Source organism: Orbicella faveolata, unplaced genomic scaffold (assembly GCF_042242905.1).
Source record: "Orbicella faveolata isolate gen_17 unplaced genomic scaffold, um_ofav_v1 contig_12, whole genome shotgun sequence".
Lineage (NCBI taxonomy): Eukaryota > Metazoa > Cnidaria > Anthozoa > Scleractinia > Merulinidae > Orbicella > Orbicella faveolata.
Window position 1 is genome coordinate 8,143,993 of NW_028301539.1, and position 25,432 is coordinate 8,169,424.

Here is a 25,432-nt window from a genome sequence, read left to right on the forward strand (position 1 = left end):
CCAAACGATACCTGACGCGAGCAAACTTAACACTTTAGACTAGCTTGCAGAGAGGCTCCTGTCTTTCTACATTTTGGTGTTTTGCCTTCTTTCCTGACTTTTTTCTTATTAGTTGGAATCCCGGGTCGGAGACTGCACAGCTGGTGCCTGAAAATATCACTACAAATCGTCACTCATCGTGTTGAAATCCATTATCCCCTCGTTGATCATGACATGAGACATCATTGTGTTTATATTCACACGAAAGCACGCGAAAGACTTCCGTAATTGCTGATCTTGGCCGGGGATCTTGGGCGGTTTTACATGAAGTGAAAGGTGGTGCAAACGATAAAAGGTCAACAAGTATTAATCAAACGTTTTATGCCGTGCATGCAGGCAGCACGCAAATCGCGCAAATGAGATTAACGTGATTAGCCTAAAACCGCGTGACACGGCCGTACAGATCCCGTATTGACGTTAAATACTACTCCGGTTATCTCTTGGGTAAACCTAAAACAGCACTTCGCCAGTCCTTATAGCACTTCAGCTGTACTAAATAGCACTTTGAGTAGTCTAAATAGCATTTCGCTGTGTTCTACCTTCACCACCATGATTTGAGGGAGGTTGTTCCAGAGGCAGCCCAAGCCAAGCTGGGTGCGATGATTCATCTTACGTAATAGCGAACATGGCAAAATTTACAAGACTTTGTTCGGGAACATTTATGAAATAGCGATCGGTGTTACGAGGTAGGACTATTAGCAAGCTCTCAATAAAAAATGCCTTATCTTTCTTTCTCGGTGTGTTATTTTGTTGTCTGTTCACTCTGCTGATTTAAAGCGAATTTAGCGAGTTATTATTTCCTCGGTTGCGAACAGACAACAAGAACGACATTGTGAAAGAAAGCTAACACTGATCGTAAATATCTGATACAAAGTCTCATATTTTTTGCCATACCCGCTCTTACGCAAGATCATAGTCGCTCAGAGCTTGAGCTTGGGTGACCTGTGATCATTCTAACTTTCACACTTGTGTTTATTGACATCAAAATAGCCATTTGGTAACAGGCCCTCAGAAACTGGGAATAAAATCCTGTTTTTACAGCTACTTTGACAATGTTAAGACGAAATTCGTGATCTATAACAGGATAGACGCATGAAAAACTGACGTCAATTCAGTTAAATTTTTCATCTAGAGAATGCCCAGAATCTGATTTCCACTTGTAAGTCTGGCAGGGAGACTCAAGTTGAGATGAGACGAGGGTGCGTCACCCATTCTTGTCAATGCTGCCCCTATTTTACGTTAGCGTGCGAACGGCATTAACCACCTGTTGCGGACCCTACAAGAAAGGACCGGCTATGAGGCAGTGGAGTCTATCTTAGCTTCACTTGTCTTCTTTCTCAACTCTCAACATGGCGGCTAGGACTAAATGTCGTCCAATTTAGAAATAATCGCGCGAAAAAGAAAAGACACAAATAAATGCATAGCACTGCCAAAATAAAATAAGTTGCCCGCGCGTTTTTAATCTTGGTAGCCTGCGGTATACCCTGTTAGCAAAGGTTTCTCTCTGGCAAGTCTTCTAACATGTACGAAGTCGTTTACGTCTCTTGAATTTCGCGTAGTCGGGTTGTTTACTTCCCCCGACTACGCGAAATACAAGAGACGCGAACGACTTCGTAAGAGCTAAAAAATGAAAGAAACCTCTGCCTGCGGTAGTAAGCGTTCCGTAGCAGAGCAAAGTCTGGTCGCGCGAAAATTGGGAGAGCAAAAATATCAACGATGCTGGGGGAGGGGCGATGGGGCAAGCACCTGCCTCACCATCTCCGCTTCCGTCAATTTTTGCTCTCGCCCCAATTTCTGGACGCAGGGTTAATAGCTCCTGCCGGGCGCCCAGACTTTGCTCTGAAACAAAAACGCTTGCTTCACAGGCCATTCCCTCAGTTTCCTTACTACTCTAGGAAAACCCAGATGACAAGCATTTCATATTGGTGCCTTTAACTTCAATAACTTTTAAAACATACTATCAATTTACTTCAAATTGACATCTTCACAGTAAGCAGCGTATACTTGCTTAAAAATAATTCTTAATTATATACTTTAACTGAAATATTTACGAGAACAAAACGAGATTAAACTTAGTCCAGTTCTCTCCCTCTGTCACGCAACGCTACGCTCTCGGGAAAGGATCCTCTCTCAAGAACTACGTGACAGAGAGATGGCCAGAACTGGACTAGGATAAACTAGGCTCTAAACAGCCAAGGCTGCCTATCACCCGCAATACCCTATTGTAAGATCGCATTACTAAATAAGAACAAAATATTTCACATACAACTTTAATTGTATTAATACGTAATATATACATAACATATTTGTTAAAGCCGTTAAAGAGTTTTTCGTATATGGAGAGCATCATAGAGCTTCTCCTCTTATTATAACGATATAAATTTTTGCACTTTGCGTAAAGTAAATCTTATGAAGTTTCGTGCCGATGGTCAATTTATGAAAATTATATCTTCAATCTATGTTAAATTATCTCGGTATTTACCCTTTGTAATCTGTATTTTCTGTCTCAATAACGATATCGATACCCTCTAGATTTTTCTCTTCTGCTACTGCTTCTTAGGTTATGACGGGCCTAACAACCGTAGCTAAGAGATCTTAAGATAATTTTAAATTCCAGTGATCCTAAGCAAATCTATAATTGCAGTAAACTTGTTGACAAAACACCAAAACCCGATCTTTTTAGATATGTTGCGCCCATTCACTGCACTGCAGCACTTGCTGTTTCAACACAAATGACAAGTCTGCTAAGATACTGTGAATGGTTCGAATATATTTGCGGAATATATTATAACCAATCAGGACTAAGAAGTTGTATCTATTTAGCCGATCAAGCACAAAGCCTTCACGCAAGCGTTACATGGCTTACGTGACGTTTTCCCGCGCTTTTCGTGAACGCTGCACTTCATGTAAATGTAAAGGAAACGACCGGAGCTTATCCCGATATCCGTACCATTATTTCAGTGACGAAAGTATCGCTACTTTGCGAGATATCCTAGCCCTAGGTATTTTGTCAGGCTGACCTGACTCTATGCACCCGGGTAGAGAGGAAGCAATGCAAATGATCACTGCTCGAACCCAGACCCCTTGATCCAGAGTCCAGCGTGCTAACCATGAGACACCGCAACGTTTACAGTGATTTGGGTTTTCAGCGGACCGTTTTATGTATGGTATAAATTTGGTATAAACTTCTAAATAAAGGACTTGCGGGAACAAAGTGCAACGGGTCGAGTGTACCTCTGTGCTTGAATGAAAATGTCTAAAAACAGTCCTGACTCTGGTACTTGGTCTAAACATCTTTGTCCTCGAAATTCTCAAAGATGTAAACAGCTGCGCGATCCAAATCCCAGGAACAGTGAGACAGAGTTCTCTCACAAAAATGCTCACTCTTGCCGGTGATTTTGGACAGCTTTTGGATTTTGATAACACGAACAACTCGATCGACATCCCCTTGAAATTGCAAAAGAGCTGCATAACACCAGTCACGTTGTAGCTCCTCACCGCAGATCTGGCGGATTTCTCGGATCCCTTCGTCTATTTCCTCGCCGTATGCCCCTCCACCAGTGGCACCACCTGGACTGACAGGTTTGTCGGTTGGATGGACTAGTTGGTCAACTGGATTAACAGATTCCTCTGGTGGATTTCCAGGTTGAGGAGCCTGGTGAAGAGTATGGAATGCTGGGTTGTCGACCCAGCCTACTGGTGGAAGTTGAAAACTAGTATCCAGGTCTCCTCTCATAGTACCGCCAAAAAGGTTGAATGGCGGAGGCTGGTTTAAGATCTCGTTCGGAATGTCTGGAGGCTCCGGAAGTTGAATTGGCTTGTCGTAGATGGGCTCAGAGACTGCAGCATCCTCGGGGTCGAGTGAAAGATCTATGAGATCAGCCGATAACCTTTTTACTTCATCAGCGTTTACATAATGGTGAACTTCTGTTAGTTGGGATGAATCGCTGTTTCCTGTTGCCCCAGTGACTTGGTCAACAGCAGGAGCTTGGGACTCGCACGACAAGTCCTGACCGTGAGTGTCCTGGGAAGCAGTAGCTTGCGCCGTCCCTTCACCATTAGGAATGGGTGGTGCAATTATGATATAATGTTTCTTTTGTATTGGTTGTTCAGACGCAGTATCTGCCTTCGACGACTGGTCCTGAAGCTCTATCTGAAGCTCCTTATCATCACTACTTTGCCCTTCAAGGTGCATCTCCGAGCGTACTGGCGAGTTCTCGGCAAGTTCTCGTCGTTTAAGAAGAGCGTTAGTGGGCTGGCGAAGCAAATGAGTTGGAGGTGGTACTTTTTTATCAGCTGACGCACCGACCACATCTCCTGTGTCTGAGCCTTTAACAGCTTCTGAATTACGTGCATGGAAGTCTCCATTCGCAGGGAGTGGTTCTGTTCCACTGACCGCTTTTGTATCAAGACTGCCATCAGAAACAGGGCGAGCGTTCAACTTGGTGTTTCGACGAGGTGTGGGCACTGGTCTCTTTGTAGTCTTTCTCGGGGTCGTTGCAAACGGACTGTTGGAAGGCGCGCTAGCAGATAGAACGCTTCCAGCTGCATCAGAGGTTTTCCCCTTGTGCTCCTGAAGGTCGGGGCGATCTGGAATATTCAGCGGGGATTTCCCCCTTGGGGTATTACCCCCTGGAGTTTCCTGTAGTCCACGCCCTAGGGAAGTATCATCTTTGTATCCCTTTCTGTGTTGATACGGCACAGCATAATCTGGGTCGGATGCCATTCCTGCAGCGTCTGATTCGGACCGTGTCCTGGGAGCCCTCACCAAATCTTGCCACTGCATTGAATGCTGTGGTTCTTTCACCTTCTTCAAAGTGGCGTACTCACTCTCATTCGCGGCAAGATTACGCTGTTGGTAGTCCATACTGATATAAAGACTATCATTTCCCATACTTGTGTATTCCGGCGGGTTTTGCGCGATGACGTGGTTTCCTGTGGCGCCCTGCGGTCCGTGTTGAAGGGCCTGGTTCTCTCTGGTTACTTGTGGTATCTGTTCATGATCCATGGCTGGGTTACCTGTGTAACGACCAGGGTTCAGGGGGTTTGTGGGATCGCTCTTTGCATCATCTCTCAAATCTAAGCAAAATGAGAAATTAAAATACAATGGAAAAAAAAAATCAACGTTATAACGAACACTCTGATTGGCTCAGAAATTCAGATACAATTAAAATAACGTTATAACGAACACCCTGATTGGCTTGTCACGTGATATTGGTATCACGCTTGACTCTGTTTCTGCTGAACAGAAAACCGTAAAATTACGCTATTTCCTCGCAAAGACTAATACCCCATTCACACCAAAGCTAGATCTATGGGATTGCAGAAGATCTCAAATACTTCCAAATACTTAGCTGGGTTTAAGATAAAGATCAAAATTAAATTTGAAACGAAAAACTATGTCTGCACTAAGAACAAAACTTTAGATTAATTTTTAAACAAACTGGAGGACAATTTGTCCTGTGTAAACAATATCTGTATTCTAACTATTTATATATGTATTGTATCGCTTTCTTTGTAACGTTCTATTGCCTTTGTGATTGTATTTTAATATAAAAGTATTGTACAGTATGTTTAAGCTAGTAGTGTAAGTTGTGTAACGATATTGTAAGTAATGAGTTATACGGTTTAATTAGTAAGTTGCGTTAGTAAGTAATGTTTAGTATTTGTAGTAGCTGTAGAATTGAAAAGTTGTGTGAGTGCTCTAATATATATACAAAAATTAAACATGTTGAAACGCTGTCTAGTTAAATTATGTTCACAGTTTAAAAGTTTATTCATCATAGGAGCTTCTAACTGAGGTTTGTCGACGTGAGTTTTAGCATAATGAATGCACTCATTAGAGCTTAGCAGAACCATATGGAAAATTCATTCTACCAGTTTTCTATTGCTGATTCTCCTTTTGTTTAACTTTGTTTAATTAAATATGTTTAGTGGGTGTGAAGGGGTATAACTGTCAAGTTGTTCACGTTAATTTTTCGTCAAAGCAAAGGGACGGAGGCTATCGATCAAAACGTCAGCTTCACTAACTCACTTCGACGGTCACCCCACCGTTATTTCAACTTTATATTAACGTAAGTGTAACCGAACACTCATGAGAAATTTTAAAGTTTTCATAAGTTCAAGAGGCATTACTGTTGACTCAGCTAGCTGGCCATCACAAGTTATTTACAGGTAGCCATGGCGAAGTGGCGCAGAAATGGACAGGCGTGGTCAACTAGTTGTTGTTTAATATTTGCTGCTTGACTCACCCAACAAATCGTGAACCACGCCGTTTCCCTCGGTTTGTCTCACTGGTTTTCTAAAAATAGCATAGACAATAGCATAGACAAACATCAATGCACTTGATTTGCGTGACAACCAATTAGACCCAGTGACATGTCCGCTATGCTGTGATATGGACTCACTAATAGCTCCTCACGCAATCTTTGCCTTGGGGAGGAAGGATTGCGTGACGAGCCATAGAAGGGCGTCTGTGCAGGACCCTCACTAGGACCCTCAAAGTCGTACTCCACTTCACTGTCACATGATGATCTTAAATTTGAAATGGGTCCACGCAGATCTCCGACACAAAAGCCCTCCAACAGCTGTCCCTCAACAGGGGCTTCTAAATAATGTATTATAGAGTTTTGCTTCTTATGGTATTAGTGAGCTAGTTAGTTTTACTATCGAATGAAGAGCCATTTTATCGTTTGTAGAAATGCCGAAATAAAGTGGTTATCATCATCATCATCATCATCATTAATATTATTATGATTATTATTATTATTATTATGAAAATTACAATTTCCTCGATTGTGATTGGTTTAAAAAACTTCTATTTTCCACTAATTCACTTGCCGAGTTATTATTGAACAGTTTGTTATTGGACAGTTTGTTATCGGACAGTTCTCTGAGCCAATCACATTCAAAGCTGTTGTTTAAATCAACGAATCACATTCAAAGTTGTAGTTACGTGTGTGCGTGCACGCGCTTGCTTTTGTGTTTTTGGCGCCTAATTGCCGGTAGGAGGGGCGGTGGCCTTAGAATGTTTACATCTCCTTTGAAGGTATTTAAATGCAGATTTTCCCTTTCTTTCATAACTTAGCTATTATTCTTTTCTCAGAAGTTGTAATTGTTATGATTAATTGGTAATAAGACTTCGTGTCCAATTCGGTCTGTAATCATACTCGTAATAAACAAATCGGACTCCCGCTGCGCGGTCGTCCGAGTTTGTAATCACTCTTATGATAACCGACCGAATTGGACTCCACTCAGTCCTATTACCATTACTTATTAATGTCTTCTGATTATGAGTGCTCTGTAGAGCTCTTTTCGCATTAAAAGGACTATCTAATAGCATGTTCAGCGTCTTCTGATGTTCATTAGGCAACTGTATGGGAGGTTTTCTGTTTTATGGCATCCTTTCTGGAGAGTTTATTATGCATTCTTCTCAGCAGAGTCCGAAATTAACTTTTTTCGGCGGGCGCCAACTGGCGACTGAAATTTTTTTTTCAGTCGCCATATGGAAAAATGTGGTCGCCAAAAAGTGTCAATAAAATTTTTCCTTCGCAGCGAAACACAAACCAAAGGTTTTGGTCACCACGGGCTTGCCGGTAAAATATTTGCGATCGATGTCATCAGGAATCAAACCAGTGCTGAAATCATCTTTTGACCACTTTGACAGACCTACATTTCCACTTTTTGACGCGCAGAGAATATCTAAATCTTCATCTAATTTCTTCGCGGATGTTCCGTCTCCACTTTGTAATAAATTACGGAAAGATTTCAGAACATCTTTGGACACCACATAGCCTGAATAAATATTCATGGCGAAAGAACGCATGGGGCCTCTTGCGCCCGCAATACGTATGTTATGGGAAACCGCTAAACAAACATAGCGGCGAAGCTTCGCACTGATCGTAGCTGTAAAACGTTGTGGTAGATTTATAATAACAGTCGTGAAAATCGGTTTCATACTTCAAAAGCAGCGGAAAGGTAAAAAGGAAGTGACCGATTGGCGGACGGCTTTGAATTTTATTTTATCGGCCACCCTGGCTAAATAACGTTTACCTTTACCTTTACCTTTGCCTTTTAATCTATTTGTCTGAAAACCATGCAAAGTTATTGTTTGTGTAATTATCATGGCATGAAATAGTTCATCGTCCGCTGGCGACCAGTTGTGAAATTCTGGTCGCCAGTGCAAACTTTTTAGTCGCATTGGCGACCAGGAAAGCGCAATTTCGGACACTGCTAACTTAGATTACCAAATATTTTCTGATTTAAAACCCAAAAATTTTAATAAGAAGCCTACACCCCCCCCCCCCCACCACCCCCGTCCTCAATAATACCACCCTACCCAGCCCACCAACCGGTAAATCTAACCAAAATAGGATTACTACATACGGTAGTTGAAGGTAGTTGCGAGATTTGCAAAAAAAAAAGGCTGTTGTTGGAATCATTTCCGATACGCCTGCCAAAGTTTGTCACAAACAATATGCTGCAATAAATTTGTGACACATATCAACGTGTTTGCAGCCACCAACTACATGCTTCAGTATTCTGCTCCATCTTGAGACCGAGATATAAATGATAGTCGGACGTCGCCTAGCAACCAACCAGGTCACCCAGGGAGATAGTATTGAATGACACCTGTCAGTACATTTTACTGTTATCACGATTCCAACCAACCGAACTAATCAAACCTCCTTGATCACATGACCACATTTTTCTCACCAGTCACCTGTAGTTTGCACTTACTTGTGTGATTTTGGTAAGAGCTCTTTCGAATTTTGTTTCCTTAGGTCAAATGGTCTGCCGATGTCTCCTGCATTACGGCCACTGCTATAAAACCAAAACAAACACACACACAAAAAAGTGAATACATGATGTGTGATTTGTTTAACGAGTTTTAAACTATTTGTAAGTGAATAACTCTTCATTCATTGGCCTACCATTACATGGAACATGTTATATAACATCTACTATGCAAGCATACAGACAGACAGTTTTGAAAAAGAGACCTTCATAACAGAAATTCACCTACAGCTCCCTCAGTTCAAGTGTGCATAAAAATTGGTTGCAGCCTAATGCAGATATGCTGAAAAGCAATACTACAGCGCAATTTTAACAATAGGTCTTCAATGCGTACATGTTCAGCAGTTTTAACTGAGTGTCAAAACCACTCTTAATAACCAATCACAAGAGACACAGACAATCCAATGAACCAATCAAAACTTGAAGTAGCTACATGCAGTTGACGCGGGCAAACGTGTGCGAATGAGTCATGCTTGGATTTGGTTTTCCTACTGATCGTGTAGCGCAGTCATGAACGAACGAACGAACGAACGAACCGGTGTATTTAGCTATAGATTAGCTAATTGGGGACACCTAACTAACGTCAACAGCTAATAACTAGGTTACAAAAATTAATAAATAAATGTTGAAATGCAAAACCATTTACTTTTCGACACTCAAGTAAAAACCGCTCTATTTCAATGACTTGTCGTAGTTAAGAGACAACGGTGACTTAAAAAAAAAAAAAATTGGTCAAGTCAGGTAAGCCAAGTTGCTTATGATAAATAGCATGAATTCCACCAATGGCAGAAAACTCCAAATAAATGGTTGAAATGTCACGCTTCTTTCTCCCTTTTTTAATTTCCGTATTTTGCACCCAAAACTGGACTTGCAAAATAAATGGACAGCCAGACTTAAAAAGTAAGTGCCTCTGATTAGGAAATGAAAAGTTGTTTAACGAAGCAACCTAATGTTCAACCATCCCTTACCCAGCACGTTTTTGTAGTGCTTTCTTAGAGAAGTCTAGATTCTTCTCATGCACTAAACCTATGGTGCCATTTTCACTCTGTACAAGCAACAGGCCACTTTCTCTCCTGCAAGACAAATGAACTAAAATTAATCCAAAATGTAACGCACTTTGTGTTACAATAACTGACAACAGAATACATTAGGAAGTAATGCATACAGCGTGTGAATGAAAATAAATTTTCGCCGTCTGTCTCTTTTTCACATTTCTCAGATATTGGTTCACGATTTTCACCAGCCTTTTGGTACACCATCAGTGACAACGAATATCAGGGGATCTTCAGTAGACTGTTGGTAGCCTGTCTGATGTCTATCAGTATTCTATTAGTGGACTGTCAGTTGTTCGTCGGTAGACAGGCCATTGGTAGCCTGTCATTAGAGGGTCAGTGGCATACATGTAGAAGTAGCCTGTCAGGAACCTGTTAGTCACCTGTTAGTTGATCATGAGGAAATCATCAGTAGACTGTAAGTACAGTGGTCTGTTGGTAGACTGTCAGTAGGCTGTTGGTAACCAGTCAGTAACCAGTCTAACCAGTCTACAGACCGTCTGTAGACTGTCTGTAGACTGTCTGTAGACTGTCTGTAGACTGCCTGTGGAGTGTCTGCATGTAGAGTGTTTGTAGCGAGTCTCTGGACTGTCTGTAGACTGCTAACAGTTTGCTGGTAGACTTTCAAAGAGATTGTCTATAACAGGTCAATAAACTGCTGGTAGATAGCCTGTCAGTAGCCAACACCCTTGGATTGAGGGTGCTTTGGTTTTACAACTTACAGTTTAATTCACGATTTGAGTAGCAAGCATTGTAGACACAGAATAGAGTCCTTGGAATGCTCAACCTGATATTCATCTGTCTGGTTTCAGTTGCTTAAAGGGCAGCTAACACTTTCCACCAAATAGTGCAGTTTGTTTTGTCAACACTGATCCATTATGTAGCGATTTAATCAGTGGATAGTGGTACCCACCATTTGAACAACTGGGACCTCGTTGCTTACTCCCAGAGTACGCAAACTGCAGAGAGATGGCTGAAATGCAAGCAAACTTCATGAACACATACTGTACCTCAGTCAGTACTTACTTTGAAATAACTGTAACCTTCGTTCTACTGTCATAGCTGAGGTGATCTTGTTCACCAGTGCGATGACAAACTTTTGTTATCCCTTCTCTTGGCTGCAACTGAAAAAAGAATGACATAGAGAGCATATTAAACATAGGCAAGCATAGTCAGCTGTTTAAGAATTAGATAGCAATAAACTGAAATTTTTCCGTAGCGTTTTGCAGTTCTCATACGCAGATAGTGTATTTTGGCGTGAATTCCACTTCTTGGAGAGAATCTTGCTGGGATCCCGCCAAGATTCCTGCCAGGAAAGAAAATCTCCGAGGCCAAAATCTCGCAGGAATCCAAGCAAGATACCTGCCAAGATCGTGCCAGGATCCTGCGAAGATCCTGATCCTTATTAATTTTTACAGGAACAAAGAGCTTCAAGCAAGAGATATGAGAAAATTTTAGACCAAGAGAATGCAAACTAAGGTCTGTTTAACTTGGATCCCTCTATACTGAACATGCTTTAGCTCAATAACAACAACAGCGACAAATTATCATTGGAGATACAATTTACTGTCCATTTTACTATTTTACTAGTAAAATGTAGTATGAGAATGTCTCAATAAAAACTAACCAGTCAAAAAAAAAAAATAAGTGGCAAAGTTTGCCAGGAGGTCAGAAGCCATGACAACTTTGACTACTTTTGAAATTTTGTTGTTAAACTGTTGTTCACATTCATCGACAGTACTGGTTTGCTTACAAAGCAAGACTGCCATTCTTTGTCCTCAACATTAATGTTCATTCTCATCTTCAGAAACATGTGCTGCTCTTACTTGGCTGAGCCTTAATTGGCACAGGGAAAACCTGGCTCTGGAGACACATGATTTGGTTGGCTAGATTCTTGGATTAAGATTTTCACTAAAATTAATTCAATGGTGGTTTATTTCCTGAAAATATCACTGGCTGATATCTAACTACAGTGAAACAGGTCTGTATTACAGTAAGCAGACACGTCACCCTTGGGACGCTCACTGTTGTCCACTTAGTACAGGGTGTCCGCTCTAAACAGGTTCTAACATATTGCACAATGATAGCTAATCATAAACATTAACCCTTTTGTAACACAGTGTACAACAGTGTAAGATCGATCAGAAACTGTTCATAGCACAACGTCCAGCCAGTCAATGCACCAATCTGGAATAATCTACTTACATGCAAGTTTAAAACAACATCGCTGCACAATGTTAAAGGAGTCTTGAGCTGAGCTTTTAGAAGTAAAAAGCCCTAATGAAGTGTCCACTTATTGCAAGTTTTGTGCAACAAAATGGCTTAATATTGGTGTCTGCAAATTTATAGGGACTCAAGCTGGTGTCCACTTAATAGAGGGCATCCGCTAAATACAGGTTTCACTGAAAAACCATTCAACCCCTACACCTAAAGACCTTTAAGGCATTCAAAACCAACTTCGGGGAAAAACTAGGGGAAGTCTACATTCCATAATGAAACATATGTATGCAGCTTTTGTACATAGTTTTATTCCTGTTTTGAATTCCTTTGTTAAATTCATTAAGACCTGTAAGTGATCTAATCAAACCATAGTCATTAACACCCAATCATACTGTTGGGAAAAAAACCACTGTTGAATTTATTTAGCAAAATTTCAGCCCAATAATCTAGGCAATCAAATCAGATGTTGCTATGGAGAGGCTGAGCCACGTTTTCCTTGTGCCAAGACACTCAAGATTAGCAGCTCTGGGAACCAGATGACTGTTTGATTGTGTTCCAAGTGGCCTGGTTCAAGCAGTTGCAATGTGAACGTCAAAATGCTTTCAAACAGTGAGAATTGAGATAGGAAAGTAAAGTCAGTGATATCAACTGTCAATGCTATGACATTTAGCTCACCTCCAACATTCTGTTGCTTATGTCGGTAAATTTTGGCCTCTTCTCTGGATCACGTTCCCAACAGCCCAACATAATGTCATAAAAACCATCTGGACATGCTTCTGGTTTGTGAAGGTGATTGCTTGGCTCATTAGCAATCATCAGCTTGATCTAAAGTAAGTGTGAAGAGTAAAAGATTCGATATAAGCGGCAACCAGAATGCATGATGAAAGGTGCGGTCACTGAATGGTTAGTGGGCTAGCCTGGGGAAGGGCATACTGCTGGTAGCTTCGTGCTATTGAAACTGAGGAAACCTTCCATAGGCATAACAGGCACCTTCTGGGGGTGACCTTGCCAGAAGAAATTACACAAGTCTGGGTGAGTGTTGATCAGGATACAAAAGCATTCAAGTTGTAGCAAAAACAAAAAAGTTAACAATTCTTACAGCTAATGATAGTGTATGTTATAATTCCAAATATAGTTACTTTCAATTGAAACCTGGTATACTCTAGGACTTCAATCGCCAGCCATAGACTTCAAGAAAAATTTAAAAACAGCTCATTGTGGAGCAGTTCAGAGATCTTTTCAGAGCCACCACAAAAGCCAAACTCTTGGTTTTTGTTCACTTTGGTTTTTTTGTCATTGTTTTGTTGATGGGAAATTGGGAATCGAAACAATGGTCAATAAAATACATATTGTGGATTTTCTCGTGATACACATCTAACCCTGATACATGTGGGCTTTTCCACAACAGAATGCCTGGATCCGTCATATCATTAGTAAGTCCATTTTGGCAAGGCAAACATCAGAGAAAGTAGCCTACAAGCCTTAAAACCTTTTTGAGTTATCTTCCAAGAGTTGTTGCCTAAATCATGGGCGTTTTGCCCAAAAATTTCACTGATTTCAAAATTGGGGGGACTGCAGCCGCCCCACCCCCCAACCAGCCCGTATAGGCCAAAGAAAGCTTCAGCAAAGATAGGCTCCTTGGTTTGATGCCGACTAGCACTGTACCTGATTCAAGCTCAACTCAGCCCAGGGTTGTTGACCAAAAGAGAACATCTCCCACAGTGTTATTCCATAACTCCACACATCACTCGCAAGTGTGAACACATTATTCACTATCGCCTCAGGAGGCAACCTGTGAAACATAACAAAAGAAAAAAAAAAACACAAACAAACAAACAAAGGAAGATATTTAAAGGAGTTATGAGATATACAAACATCTGGCTCTGATTGACTTAGCTAGTTAACATACCCTCAAATACAGACATGAAATCAAACATTAAAAATCAATTAACTTGTTTCCACAAGCTTGAGTTTCAAAGGAGAATTTGTGACAAAACTGCTTAAATTAAATTCTTGCAAACTTTCCAAAGTGCTTGCATTAGGCAGTAAATATACGAAATCTATTACATGAGATGGGGTATCTTCTGATCTTTCGTTCAGGAGTATTCCAGAGATAATTGACAGCTGGTAAATCAGTTCTTACTTACCAGGCAACTGCTAGTTTTCTATGGACGGTGATCTGTGTCGCGGCTCCTCCTTCCAGTGTCCGGGCTAAACCAAAGTCACTTATCTTAACCTGACATTATATAATATGACAACAGAGTTGACAGTCAAGAGTAATATCAAAGAATGTCATAATTTTGTTGGGTTGCAGACATCTTTGATTTGACTGTTCACTGTATATGACACAATTAAATCTTATTATAATATCAGGGCTCAAAATAATTTCCACTGGTCATGTATGTTGACTGGCCAAAGTAATTTTAGCTCAGCCACATCTCGTCTGACCAGGAAAGATATTTAAAAAAAATTAAGTAAAGTTGGCCTAATTAAACCCACAAATATAATTTGTTTGTTTCAGTCATTGCTAGACCATTTAAAAATTGGCTTGATACAAAGTAAAGCTTAAGACTTAACCAAAGATAGCCTTGGCAGTGCTCAGTGTTGTGTTAACTTACATGAAGTATTGTTTAAGTTAGTTATGTGCAAGATGCATGTTGGTTATTGAGGATGGCATCTTGAAGTAAACACGTGTTGTCCACTGAAGACTATTGTAAGCCCAAATAATTCAACATGGTGGCAGCGGTGGGTGGCAACACTGTCTGTGGTGCAGAACATTTGGCTCAAAGTATCCAGGATCATAATCCCTTCTTCCATGTGTCTTGAGATACTGGATAAGATCCATGAAGGTCACCAAGGAATCACTAAATGCCATAAGCGGGCCAAAAACTCTGTTTGGTGGCCAGGACTCAGCCGAGAAACCCAGGATCTGGTGCAACAATGCAGAGTTTGTGCTCTTCAAAGGGACAACAAGCCTGAACCACTTATCAAGATACCCCTACCTGACCGTCCCTGGCAAATCGTAGTCACAGACCTCTTCAAGCTGAAAGGTGTTGACTACCTTATTGCTATAGACTACTTCTCAAGATACATGGAAGTAGCAGCTATGCACAAGACTATAAAGTCAAGTGAGGTCATCAGAGCACTTAAGTCGATATTTGTCAGACAGGGGATCCCAGAGCAAGTGCGATCTGATGATGGTCTTCAGTTTGACAGCGCAGAATTCTCTTACTTTGCTAAGGAATGGGGATTCAAGTATAGCACAAGTAGTCCTAGATTTCCCCAAGCAAATGGAGAAGTTGAGCAGGGAGTGAAGAATCTTCTAACAAAGGAAAAAGACCTGCTAAAGCATTACTAGCCTATCGCTCAACACACACTAGCATGCAAGTTCTCTCCTGCCCAGTTGCTGATGGGAAGGCAGATTAGGAACAGCATTCCGTTATTCCACACCCAGCTGAGCCCACAGTGGCCTGACTTACATAACCCGCGTGCACGAGAGAGCATGAGCAAATTGAAGTAGGAAACAGTGTTCAACAACAGGCACAAGGCCAAGTCCTTGCCTTCAATTGGACCGGGTACTGAAGTTTTCGTCAAGGACCTTCAGCGGTCAGGAAAAGTCATTGAAGCAGCATCAACACCTCAGTCGTATAAAGTTGAAACACTGACCAGCACGATAAGGAAAACCTGTTCACTTTACCCCACTGCCAAATCAGCAGGAGCAAAATGAGCGACCGACACCAATAGTGAACCAAGTTCCCGCAAAGGACAAAGCGGCAACACCTGTTCTGAAGGACATTCCCATTACAAAGGGGGACATTCAAGTACTCCCTGTAATTCAAGTTCTCCCTGAGAATTATAAAACCATCGCTGAAAGTTAGAGAGAATCTAGGTTTAGCTTGAGATAACGCTGTGTTATAAGTTTCCATAGATCGTTTGTTAGTCTTCTCATGCTCTGTTCATTTCCCTAGATACTCTAAGGACTTGAACAATGGGGGGAGATGTTCACGTTGTGTTAGCTTACATGAAGTATAGTTTAAGTTAGTTATGTGCGAGATGCATGTTGGTTATTAAATATGGCGTCTTGAAGTCAGCAGGTGTTGTTCACTGAACACTATTGTAAGCCCAAATAACTCGACACTCAGCAGCTCAATGAAGTTAGTGGCATGCTATCAGTGGAATTCTTGCCACCTGCCAAAGAAAGAGTATTGAATGGATGCATATTTGATGAAACTTCAAATTTTTGATCAGAAAATTGAATTTCATGAGCTGTTGTTTTGATGCTCTACAAAGCATTTATGTCCATCAAAACATAAATGAAACCAAAAATGCGTCAGCAGATCCTAATCTTAGACTTCAGAAATAGCTGGGTAAATAAATATTAATAGCTGAAGACGAAGTTTCTGTTTCCTTGATTATCACCTCTGCAAACACACACAAATCATTGTGTTACTACGAATACGGCTACAGTTACACAACAAGTGTTTGGAAATTAAGATAAAACATTCGCTGGTTAAAAAATTTCAAAAAAGAACATGTCTTTGAGCCTTTGGCTGTCAAGCTACAGCCTTTGACCGAAAAAAAATAGAATGCAAAATGATAAAATATATGCAAGAAAAGGCGAGATAAAAATAATAAGAAGAACACAAGCAAAGAAAAAATGTGTAAATTAGGTGACTATTGCTTAAATAGAATACTATACTGGTTTGGCATCCGCTTAGAATTATTGTCAGATAACCATCACATTTGCTTCTTGGCACGTCCTTCTAAAAAACAGTGTCTCAGATTTTTGATAAGTGCATTTGTTCTTTTTTAACAATAGGATAAAGTCAGAGGAGACAAATCATCAGCACTTCCTCTGAAAAAAGGACAATTATTCGAAAACGGAAAAAGAAAACAAAATCACTGCCACAGTTTTCTAGGAAAACTATCTCACAATAAGCTGGCCAAATTTCAGCCAAAGCGGCCCACGGGCTGCCAACTTGGAGTTAAAAAAGTATACTTAACTTTCCAAATTTTTTGTTCAGAGGAAAAAAAGAAAAATGTATTTTTTTTTGCAGCATCTTATCCACAATATGATTATAATACCTAAACGTCCATGTTGACATTTACCAGAGAGGGATTATCTTGCAATAACAATAGGCGTTTGACAGGTGATATGCAGCAGGCCAAATCTTTAGGCGGGATGTGGCGGGAATACACTTGTAAACAATCAGATGTCAGAGGTTAGTCAATTCAAAATTCTTGTTCCACATATAAATTAAAAAGTTGTGACAGGCCTGCACGACTCCCACAGTACGCAAATGTGTATTATTTGCCTTTAGAGTTCTCCATGTACTTATGCATTGTTTAGGCTCATTTATATTACAAAATTTGTTCAAGTCTCTAAGTATTTGCTTTCAAGAGACAGAATACAAAACTTTCCGTAAACATTTTGCTTACTTGCATTCTTTATCATGACGCTGGGCCTGGCTGTGATTAGAACTGTTTGCAAGCAGTAGGTAGATTCTTATCGTGGATATCATATTATTTGTCCATTTGTTTTTCTTCGGAGATGCCGTAGCTTTACTTTGAAAAAGCTATACGTTTCTCTGATACACTCTGATGTTTCTTGCAGCCATCTGATCGAGCTTATGTTTCTCAAACTCGCTGTATAGATTTATTCCTCCCTTTGGTCTTTCTGGGACCACATGATTCAAATGTAGTTGTTTTACGCACAAGTCTGTTGACTGTTTTGTGTGTTGTAAATGCGTGTTGTATATGCCATTGTTCAGCTTAGTTACTCCAAAATGACAGGACTTGTCAGTGGGTAATTAAAACAATTAACGTGTAGTAAACTTCAACATCCAATAACTTTGCACTGAAATATTTTTTTGTGGAATTTTTTTTAAAAGAAAGCTCTTGAAAAGCTTTATCTGAACGTATCGAAAACACAAATTTTGAAAATTCACACTTTGAACCCTGGCTGATACCTTAAATGGCACTACTTACCAGGTCTGGTTGAAATACAAGAATATTTCTTGCAGATAAGTCACGATGGACTAAATTCTGTCTGGCCAAGTAGTCCATGCCTTGTGCAACCTGATGAGCAAATTTACTTAACGCAGACACCCTGCAAACATCCTTTTGGAGGTTCTCTTCCAGGGAACCATAAGAGGCAAACTCTGTCACCTGTGGAAAAAAATTGTTTTAATAAAAGAATCCATGGCGTAATTGCCATAAATAATTATACTAATTCAGATAACTGCAATTATTATATAGCACATGTATTCTAGTCTTCCTCCCAAGAAAATATGAAGCTCATTCAATAGTTAATGTATCTATAGGCCTGTGGAGACTTATAAAATCTGCTTTCCAACCAGGTGTTAAATCATATATATAAATTATCAGATAAATGAGCACTGAATGGCTGACTTTGATGGATTTCCAAAGATATGAAGTACATGGGTGTTTCCAAACATTAATATTTTCAAGACTTTGCTGACAATTTCCAAAGATTGGTACATGTATTGACTTTTGAAGATTCCTGACTCTTGACTTCATATGTCTAACAAATTTTAACACCTTAAACATGTAAACAAGGAACCTCTCTTGACTTCAGGAAACCACACATGATGTCCCACTCATTGATTTTTCTTCCGATAATTCACTGCTGCATTAGTTTATATTTAAGAAATAGAAAACATGTACTGCGTTTCTATCGAGTTTTAGTATAAATCTACTAGCATTCTATCATGAATGCCGTTCTCTGATTGGCTACGCTACAAGTAAATTTCACTATCTATTCTGTGATAGATAGTGAGTAGCGTAGCAGTGTGCCCTTGTTAACAAAATTACGGCCGCTTCTTGGCGTTTTTGAAGTGTCTGTGAAGAGGATTTTGATGAAGTTTTGAACGACTAGTAGATTTACACCAAAAAAATTAGATTATTTGCTTATTCGATTATTCGATTTCTATCACGCGATAGTTGACTCGGGCTGCACCCTCGTCAACTATCACGCGATAGAAATCTTGAGCTCATAATCTAATATTATTGTTTAATAGAAACACAAGTGAAAGTTTGGGAGAACGAGAAATGCTGTGGGAACACGAGCCGCAAGCGAGTGTTTCCACAGCTTTTTCGAGTTCTCCCAAACTTTCACGAGTGTTTCTGTAACTTGATACAGGTTTTCTATTTCTTTTAAAAAACACAGCGACGAAAAAAGGAAAACAACTTGTTAACTTTGATTATCAAAATGTAAATTCACACCATCATTATGTCAACAGCTCACGTGAGTTCTGTGTTTCTATCGAGTTATAGAAACAGGATTTTAAACCAATCAGCGCATGTATTTCCTAGGGCTGTTTTCTAATACATTTTGCAGTCAAACCTGTGCTATTGGACACCTCTGCTGTACTACCTTTAAACCTTTCATTATTGAGCCCTTATTAAATGCTCCGCGTATTAAATGCTCCTTATTAAATGTGCACTCTGAACATATTACATATTTTAACCTCCCATGGACAGACACCTAATGTCCCAAGTGGACACTTTCAGTGTCTCCAATAAGATAATTTTGCAACTGGAAGGTGACTGTCCTGGAACCCATAAGAGAACAATACTGTAAGAGGGGCCATATCAACTTCCTCAAGAGGGTCAATTAACAACATAAAAGTGATTTACAACAACATACCACCACAGCTCTGACGGGTAAGGTAAAAAGGTAAAGTTTACACATGAGCCAAGTGGCCCATCACGCTGAGCTTATCTCAGTTTCTGTAGCATGAAGGTGGCTAGGAATATGCCTACTCCCCCCTGGATGGGTTCATCACAGGGTTACCCCCAACATTACATTTGCTGGTACCCATTTGTACACCTGGGTGCAGAGAGGCACTGTTCAAAGTTTACTTAAGAATCTTGCTTGAGAACACAACACAATGTCCCCCCGCCAGGGCACGAGCCCAGACTGATTCAGAGTCAAGCATGCTAACCAGGAGGTCACTGAGCCTCCTCCTCCAAAGCTTTAGCAGGTGTTGGTCTTATTGAAAGCTCTATAAATATGCAGTCACAATTTTCTGATTCCAGTGGTGTCTCCCGACACTATATTTAGTTTAGGAGCTTACCAGCTTTAGTGGTTCTTCTCTGGAAGGAAGTGAAATGCCATACATTTTAACAATGTTATCATGAGAAAGTCTCTGCATGGTCAGAGCCTCCTCTAGGACACCTTTTAGCACTCCATCAAAAGCTGTGTTCTTCAAAGATTTGATTGCCACATTTTTCTGGTAATAAACCATAATGATTACAAAATAAATTATTCAGACATGTCTGTCAAATTAAGTAACAACACAAAACAAACTTTCGCACATCATCTACTAGACTGGAAGCTAGTAGTAACTGCCCAGATTTTCACTTGGACAAAGATATTGTATTCAATATTTAGAGATTGTTGATTGCTGCTCAATCATTCAATCTACCATGTAAATCATGATGTGTAAATGTTTACAATCAATCAATGAACCCATCGGTCAGTCATCAATTAATCATGCAATCAGTCAGCCAGTTATGTAGATCTACTTAATAATTCTGCCTGTCTGTTAGAAGTCTATCCCTCATGCAATTTGTGGCCAGGTGGTCAAGTGGCCAGCCCAACATGTTCATTTAATAAACAAACAAACAAACAAACAAACAAACAATCAATCAATTCCCAGTCGATCTTTTGTTTAGTCAGTCAGGCCATCTGTCCATCTGTTCATCCTTCTGTCTGTCTGTCTGCCTATCCATCTAGATCCATTTGTCAGTCGGTCGGTCAGACGGTCGGTTGGTTGGTCGGTCAGTCAGTCATTTGGTCAGTTGGTCAGGCAGTCCGTCAACTGGTCAGTCACACAGTTAGCCAGTCACACAGTTAGTCAGTCACTCAGTTAGCCAGTCTCTCAGTCAGTGCAGTCGGTCAGTCAGTCTTTGGTCAATTGGTCAGCCAGTCCCTCAGTCAGCTGGTTACTCAGTCATTAATGGTCGGTCAATCAGTCAGTCAGTCAGTCAGTCAGACAGTCAGACAGTCAGTCAGTCAGTCAGTCAGACAGTCAGACAGTCAGTCAGTGAGTCAGTCAGTGAGTCAGTCAGTCAGTCGGCCCATCAGTCACTGTCAGCCAGTTAGCGACAGTCAATCAGTCATTAATTCATTCATTCATTCATTATAACTACTGTCTACAGTTATTACCGGATTTGTTCCGTTTTTAGGATTCCATAACCCAAGTTGTACAACCCCATAATGTCCTTCACCCAGGTCTCGAATAACTTGAAGGTCTTCTGGCAGAATAAGTTCAGTGCTTTGGTTAACCGTTTCAGGAGCAACTGCAGGTTTCTTGTCCTGTTGATTTGATTAAAGCCAATTAACATTTAAAAAACAAAATGTGATTTAAGATAAAAGTAGGAAAGAGGGGTCTGGAAACTCCATGCACACCTTGTCTTGTTTTGCTGTTTATCTGCAAAATATCACATGTTGTACATTTTTCCCCATTTCCCCCAATTTCCAGTGCTTTGGAGATCCCAGAGTTCCCTTCAACCATGTACAAAAGGAAAATTCTGCAAGTTACATATCGAAAGATGAGACAAAGAATCATTACTGACTAACTACTAATTTACTAACAACACAGAAAGTTGATTATTTGATGAATTTCCAATGCCGATCACGAATCGGACTCCAAAGCCATCTCAGAAAATGTTTAAGGAAATGTACAATTACTAACACACGCTAAAATTATGGACTAGATTGTCTGATAATGCCAATACAATGTACAATGTCATCCAAGGTTTCGTTCTAGGACAACAGATGGTCCAGTCACAGGTCAAGTAATAAATTTAAACTTAGATTCTTCCCAAACTTTAATCAAATGTGTATCGCAAACCACCTTGCACTGTACATGGTGTACAGCACTGTCTCTTTTCCGTGCTTCAAGTCTTTAATGGGGTAAAAACTGTCCCAAGACAGATAACTGCTCAGCAGACATGATCCAGCTTTATATAAAACTATTTGATTGCTGTGACATACATCAGAACTCAGACACTACAAGAAGTCATATGTTTTTCCAAGAAACAAATGGTATTCTTTGGAGGAAAAAACTAAAAAAATGTAACAAGTGCACTAAAGATCAGTGATAGTACTATGGGTTATTGACCAAGCATGAAGTCAAGATGACTGTACATTAGCCAATTTCATTTTTTATGTGTTTGTGGGCCAAGATGTATTTATTAATTATACAACGGCTTCGGTTTGCTTTGTGTTTATGGACCGTTAATGTTCTGGCTTCCCACTATTTTTGCAGGACACAGCATGACTAATTCCAAGTGGGCAAGGTGTTGGGCACAATTCTTAAACCCTTAAGTAGCAGAGACAAACCACAGGATTTGGTTCACCAGTTGCCTGCCCACAGAGCTGGTCAATGGGCAACAAAAGAATTGAGACACTTGGTAGTAAAATTCGAGTTTTGAGCATCATGGAAACATTCATCCCCCCCCAAACAATGTTGATTTTTCTATTTCTAAGACTGCGCACAGACCACAGTGCCTACACAACACTGAATTGGGGGCCCAGGAGTATCGGAATTAAAACTAGATGCAAATAAAATAGAATAAGAGGTTAAATATTGAAAAGCGTCATTTTCAACTACTTTTGTGTCTCAACTACTTTTGTCGCCCTCTGTAGCCATAAAATAAGTAGTGTTCATCAATTGCTCCTCAGCTGAGGGCTGGTTTTGTTTTTGTTTAAGAATCAGCAAGTCAGGAAGCTAAGTGCACAGATCACAACGGAATTGTATGCAAACAATACAGAAATTGCTCATGGTTTGAAGACAAACATAGTCTTTCCAAGCAGGTGCAATGTTTGCCCTTCAAATGATGTACATGAAAGCAGGGACTTGAATTTTCTTCGCACACATTTTGTACACGTGACAGCATTGTTCTTGCCTAACACTATTTTCAAGCAAGTTTGAGTTGTTAATTTTCTTCATATACCTTGCATTATAAGCTTAAATATCTATACCACCATAATCTTAAACACATAAGGAAAAGAAAAATCAAAACTGCTTGGGTCATTTCGAACCAACATCAGAGTAAACTTAAGCTTATCTTTGTCCTGTATGATCTCCATTGTACAAACAAACACCTCGTCAAAAATAGCTTACGACAATTTAACGTTTCAATGGATAGATACGAAGAAAAAACAAACACTTATCTAAATCTTGTATTAATCTATACTCGTGATTGTGTATGGTCTGTACATGAGAGAAACATCTCACTTCTCGCGCATTGTAATTTAAGCTACAACGTACAGTTCCTCAGAGTTCTGACAAACTTCACGGGCGCGCACCCTACTTCTTTCTCGAAAAGACGCATGTCAGAAACTCATTATCGTTTTTTAAAACGATGAGTTTCTTCTTTTTAAAAAAAAACAGACGTCCAATATAACCACTACACATTCATACAAATATCTGCGATCTTAAAAGGATGAGGCATGATATCAAACAAGTGAAACTAGAGACTGAACGGAGAAACTCGCTTTTTGAAACCGCAGTTAACAAGGTAAAATTAGTCTAACAAGCTCACCTTGTTTACCTTCCTCTTCGACCAAAACATGGCCATGTTGAACATAACATCGTTTTTGAAAGCTTAAAAAAACCGTCTGTAAGTTTCGATTGGCATTTCACGAGATTCTGTGGACACTTTCTTCCCTATGGAATATCCACAAAGTTGAATTTATATGTCGAACAGCTTTACTGTCTTCGCCCGGTGTTCGGCCAAAGTAGTCTCCAGTTCCTTTTGTAAACACGCGACCGTCTACGGAATCTTACTTCCGGCTTTTGTTCAAAGCGACCGAGGCGAAGCAGGTTCCCTTTTTTTGCTTATCCTGCGGGACGAAATGTTGCGTAATGTTTTACTCAGAACAAAGACAAACAAACAAAAAAAAATCTGAGAATTTCTTGGGTAAATTGTACAAAAACTCTCCAACATCTGTCCGAAGAAACCCGGAAGTCTTCGTTTCAGATTACAAGGAACCAATACATAATATGCTGAAGAAGCAAATTTCTTGTAGAAGGGAATTTTGCCGAGGGACAAGTCCCTTGATTAGGGTGGTGAATTTCATTTTCGCACGCATTTCAGGAAAGTAAAAGACCAAACGAAACACCCACGCCAACCCTTCCCTATTCCCACGGGATGAAGTTCTTCAGCGCAGACAAACTCGATTAACTCGATTCTTCAATGAAGTCTTCGGTGCTTTTTGCCCTGTTATATGCATTTAGAGAGAGAAAATTCATTGGTGTTGTTATAAAGTATTCTTTAATTTGACCGATGTGAACTTGTGAATTTGTCATTACATGTAGTTGCCAAGATTTCGTCAAATTAATTTCGATAATTGAGCTGTAGCCGGAAAGTGACGAGCACTGCTGTTAAAGCACCTGCTGATAGTACATAACTTTTCTTCAGGCGCTGAAACTTGGCGCACGTCCGCGCGTCAGCACTATGGTTCCGGTGGTATAATTTCCGGTTCCAGTAAAATCATCTTTGAGATGATTTTAATGTCCAAGCCATCCTTCCCCACAAGTATGTACAGCAGGCTTTATCATTGTAAGAAAGGGCTGGCGAGGTTTACCAAATAAATAGAAACTTTATTTGAAACGGAATGGATTAGTCGCTATAGTTGGGAAAATACAGTACCCCGGAAAAGTGAAAATTAGAGCTACTGAAACTCCAGAAAACTCTTTTTGCGGAAAATGACAACTTCGGCCCATAATCTGTACCAGATAAGCTTCTGTCTGTACTCAATATCCCAGTATTAATATTTGACTAGACACCAATGTAGATGAGTTTGAAGAACCTTATTTAAACAAACAGGGAGTATATGTTTACAATATTTGCCTCATTAATTAGCACATAAAGCTCTTGGCTCTCCGATAGAGCGCAAAGTACTCGAAACGTCTGTCCGCCGTTCCTCGGTGATGTTCGAGTCTCCATCCAGTTCTCGGAAACTGATCGGAAACATTCGGGAAACAATTCATCTAAACTGGCCATTGCGGTTATCCCGGAAATCGTTTTCCTTTCTAGATGATTTTTTTTTCGAGTTAACTCCAGACTCGACGGATACATTGAAATGATGTAAATAATAAAGCATCAACCGAATGTTGCCCATATTGTGCTTCTTTTGATAAAAGACAAGTCAGTAAACCTCACCTTGTCCTTCATAAAGAAAGACGTGACTCTACAGCCAACAAACTTCATATAGACAGTAATATTCTCAACCAAATCTTCGTTAAAGTAAGGTCTTGTAGCCTGGTTCTTAACTTGCGTTTGTAAAT

The 25,432-nt window shown here is 40.1% G+C and overlaps 1 protein-coding gene across 3 annotated transcripts; it reads right to left on the bottom strand.

Moving 5' to 3' along the window:
* Window positions 1-1,954: 1,954 nt before the first annotated feature.
* LOC110047754 (uncharacterized) lies at window positions 1,955-25,432 on the bottom strand. 3 transcript variants are annotated; one of them, XM_089282325.1, is made up of 12 exons: window positions 25,308-25,432; window positions 21,301-21,450; window positions 20,207-20,362; window positions 18,096-18,275; window positions 14,255-14,343; window positions 13,773-13,899; window positions 12,783-12,932; window positions 10,914-11,011; window positions 9,804-9,908; window positions 8,779-8,862; window positions 6,291-6,340; window positions 1,955-5,118 (listed from the first exon to the last, which is right to left on the bottom strand). In XM_089282325.1, the coding sequence occupies exons 1-12, from the start codon at window positions 25,353-25,355 to the stop codon at window positions 3,326-3,328; spliced, it is 3,030 nt and encodes a 1,009-aa protein (XP_089138451.1). In that variant the 5' UTR covers window positions 25,356-25,432; the 3' UTR covers window positions 1,955-3,325. The 3 variants fall into 3 exon arrangements, with proteins under 3 accessions (XP_089138451.1, XP_089138452.1, XP_089138453.1); XM_089282326.1 differs by lacking the exon at window positions 25,308-25,432 and adding an exon at window positions 23,685-23,945; XM_089282327.1 differs by lacking the exon at window positions 25,308-25,432 and adding an exon at window positions 21,544-21,659.